The sequence below is a fragment of the Bremia lactucae genome, linkage group LG7 (genome assembly GCF_004359215.1).
Source record: "Bremia lactucae strain SF5 linkage group LG7, whole genome shotgun sequence".
Classification (NCBI taxonomy): Eukaryota; Oomycota; class Peronosporomycetes; order Peronosporales; family Peronosporaceae; genus Bremia; species Bremia lactucae.
Genome location: NC_090616.1, coordinates 1,848,064 through 1,851,987, shown reverse-complemented (window position 1 = coordinate 1,851,987; position 3,924 = coordinate 1,848,064). Strand labels below are relative to the sequence as shown.

Below are 3,924 nucleotides of genomic sequence, written 5' to 3'. Positions count from 1 at the left end.
CGAATCCATTTCAGCGTATCTGGACCGTGTCTTTTCAAGCCCCATCTTTGCTCGAGGCTTCCGCGACATCAGTCTCTGGAGCTTATCTACCGGTGGGGCCAAAGAGGAGGCGACGTGGGTAACAACGCTTAGTGACGTATATTACTACAGTTATAGCAATGTGGACACGTTTGAGACCCTCGACATTCTCCTGCGAAAAGTTTCATTGCCGAATCTTTTCACTATGTCGCTTCCATTGCGCCCCTTAGGTTTTTTTCTAGGTGGACGGTACACAGCGGATCAGCTTCGCCTACCAACTGCGTGGCAACCCAATGACGGGGTTGTTAATACAATTTCAATGGCTAATGACGGAATTGGAACGAGCGTCCCTTTCAGTGGAATCTCACTACCTGGAAAGTGGAACGAAATGCCTCAACTTCAACGATTGGACCACCTCGCAATCATCGGTGTGACTATCCGCTCGCAAGTACTAGATCTATACACAGGTCATGCAGCTCTTCTGTATGCACTCCCGGATAGGGCTGACAGCTCGCGCCGATTGGCAGACGCGCCGAAAGCTGCGGCACAACTGCATGCCGCCATTTCGAATCTGAATGCAGCATCGACGAGTCTAAATACTACATCTGATCTCGCATTGTTGTGCCAAAATCCCGCCAACACCTATCAACAGAGATATTGTGCAAATACGATAAATCTGCGCCCACACGGCGTCTCCAAGATTAAGGCATAATTGAAAACGTGTCGTATTCGCAAGAAAAGTTCATGTTAACAGTATCGAAACCCAATAATGATTTTCAATGCAGCAGTTAGTACTTCAATGTTAAAATTTTCAATGCGCATCTTTTTGGTCGCGAGAGTCCAAAGATCGAATGTAGCACCTCTTTTGCCAGTAATCGGATGAAAGGGCTGAAGGTTTTTTTTTGGGGAATTTCCACCTTATGTTGCTAATGCATAAATGAAATTCGTGTCGGGCAGCCGCAAATTCTTGGCCGACTTCGCAGATAGCACGATTGCAGTTGGCAACTTCAGCAATGAGCGCGGGTGGCCCCAATTTAAGAAAGCGTCGTTTTTAGCGCGTAAGCAATTACATTGAGTTTGTTCAGTAAGGCGTTTGGCTGCTGTTTTGCTATCGTTGGGTTGAAGACTTTAATGTTTGGCTAATTGCTGCTGCCTCTGACTGGCTTTTAGAGGCTGTCTAATTAGCCAGTCGACGGCACTGGTGAGAGGATGTGGAGCATTCGAGTGTGATCTATATTTAAAGCTGTACCAGACCAACGCATTCGTCCTGTGATGCCATGCGTCTTGCACAAAGCTTGCCGCTGACTGTCGAATGCGTCAAGGAAAATTTTTAGCTCAATCTCTTACGGAATTCAAACTTCACCTAAACTTTCCAGTTGAAAAGTGGAAAGTTAAACTGAGGCGCACTTTCGTTCCGTATGTTGACGGAACGAAAGTGCGCCTCAGTTTAACAGGATTTTGAAGGTAGCGATAGAAAGTAATAGACTCGTCGTGCCTTATTCGAGATCTTAAAATATAATTAGATAAGTGGAATATATCTGATAGCACCAAAATTTGATGCATGCACAGAATGGGCATATTGAAGCAAACTGTTTAGGGGGTCTTTTCAAAGGGAGCACTAGTGGTAGAATCGAGCATTCGAATGGTCCATCTACCCGTAACGGTGTCCATTACATTAGTACCATAGGAATAACAAATATTATATCACATGCGAGGAAATATAAAAAAGTACAAAATTAACATCTTTATGAATTATTTGACTTAATAGTTCGAATATTGCCAAACTTGGAACCATTGATGCAATGAGACATTAGCTCTATTGGTTGTTGATTAAAGTCTAAATCAACCTTAGAAGACACGATCGTGCGGTGCGCCACAAATAGTCTGTTATTGATATAATAAAGTGCGCTATACATAGTGTGTTATTAAAATAATAAAGTCAGTAGTAGATAGAAGATCGTTACGCAGGAGCTAAATCTATTAACAGTTTTATTTTTCTCAATTCTGAAGCCATATTCTAGACCCTTGTAGCTAAAACATTTCACATTCATAGAAACCTTCCTCTAAACCTTGTCAACGTAAGGTTTTGAGTCACCTCGATTAACTTGCATCTATCAGTACTACTAAATGGTGCCCCGTTGAACGATCAATCAATGCATATATTATTTCAAATTTATAAATTGGTGCTCTGACCGATCTGCTTCACTTTACTGTTCAGATCGGCCAAAAAGAGTGTGAGCTCAAGTCCGTTATTAAGCAGATTGACGCCTGATAGTGGGCAACACATGGAATTTGTAAAGGGGCACCTTTAGTTAATCATGCTCTTTGTTTATCCTCGTGTAGGTAATAATAAGTATGTGACGACCGCCCCGTTTCATACATAACATGCATTTCTTTATCGTGTCTATATATAATACAAGTCACTTTGGCAATACCTGGACTACCTCGAAGTCATCATCAAATTTTAACTGAAAATCTAGAGCGGCAATGTCCTTTGCGTTCGATACATTCACGCAGCAACGGCTAGTCGTAAAACGTTACAGCCTTGAGCGGATTACGCCGACTTAATTATCGCTTGCATTATCAATTGCGAAGAAGATCTTTGTAGCTCCTAACCTCAGTGACAAGCACTCGATGTTTAAAGTTTCTTCTCCCGTACTAAGTGCATGCAGAAAGTCTAAATAACTGTACGAGAAACACTATTTTTAATCTTTGTAAAACTTCTCATCTTCAAGCTATGTCGTTCATAGAGCCTTCTGCGCGTCTCTCTCTTTAATAGGATTGCAATAAAATAAGCAGTCAGATGAACAGACGTTTTTGGTCAGCTAATATTGGCGAGTGCCCTCTTTCGGGTTATAGCTGTCGTATCGCCTTAGCGTTAGCAATATTGTTGAGTATTAGAGGGAGAAAAACAGCTTTTCGTTGATGATTTTGTGTATTTTCATGCAGTAAGTTGCTTACTATTTATTGCGTGCTTATGCGGAAGTCATGAATGAATCATGGCAAGATGCAATCGCCTAATGCCAGACAATTTGAAGCTTTGGCAACAGGGTATCAGTTCCATTCATAATGTATCCAGTACACTGCGATGTGACGTACTACTGTTAGTCATGCTCGTCCTTAGCGCTAATAGATTGATGATGTAACTTTTCTGTAAACACTACGTCGAACACGTGACGCTATATTTTTCTAAGATTTTTTCCAATCAAACGACAAAAGTTGGACGTACTTTTTAATACATTGTCATACAAGTAGGAATTTTTTGAAACATTGACTTGAATAGCAGGAATGCGTCATGTGAGATAATGAAGGTCGAATCACTGAAAAGAAATTATATTCACGGCAACGTCATAGAAACATGACCGACAATGCCATTTGCCGATCATAATAGTTAACAGCTCCATCTGTTGTTTACAGACCAAGCTGTGAGTCTACAGCGGATGTTCCCATGGACAAGAATTTCTGAGACGCAAGCATCCTTTTCATAAGATCGATTTCCAATTGCCGTGAAGCAATTACCACGCTTGTTTACCACCAAAAATTGGCCACTTTGTTAACCACTTGTCAATTCTCTTCGCTTCGACGTTGTAATGTTGACACTCTTCTCCTTTGCACTCTTGGCACTATCCATTGCTGTACCCGCACATGCATCAAACCGATTCCCTATCATCCTGGTCCATGGATTTACCGGATGGGGTCGCGACGAGCTTAACGGTTTTCGCTATTGGGGCGGACTCCAGGGAGACTTTGAAACCAAGCTCAACGATCAAGGATACACTGTCTACACTGCTGCCGTTGGTCCCTTTTCCAGCAATTGGGATCGTGCATGTGAGCTTTATGCTGTTATTAAAGGCGGTCAAGTCGACTACGGCCAGAAACACTCGACGACTTACAATCATTTTCGCT

The 3,924-nt window shown here is 42.1% G+C and overlaps 2 protein-coding genes across 2 annotated transcripts in view; one reads left to right on the top strand and one right to left on the bottom strand.

The window, feature by feature from the left end:
- The window catches only part of CCR75_009575 (uncharacterized protein), a gene marked incomplete at both ends in the record, with an annotated part of 1,829 nt that extends 1,099 nt beyond the window's left edge, over positions 1-730 (top strand). The window contains one exon of the mRNA XM_067967614.1: positions 40-730. Coding sequence (XP_067817440.1) covers positions 40-730 — 691 coding nt within the window. The remainder of the gene's footprint in view (positions 1-39) is intronic.
- Positions 731-3,668: 2,938 nt separating this feature from the next.
- CCR75_009576 (uncharacterized protein) overlaps positions 3,669-3,924 on the bottom strand; it is a gene marked incomplete at both ends in the record, with an annotated part of 1,059 nt that continues 803 nt past the window's right edge. The window contains one exon of the mRNA XM_067967615.1: positions 3,669-3,883. Within this exon, the coding sequence (XP_067817441.1) occupies positions 3,669-3,883 (215 nt within the window). The remainder of the gene's footprint in view (positions 3,884-3,924) is intronic.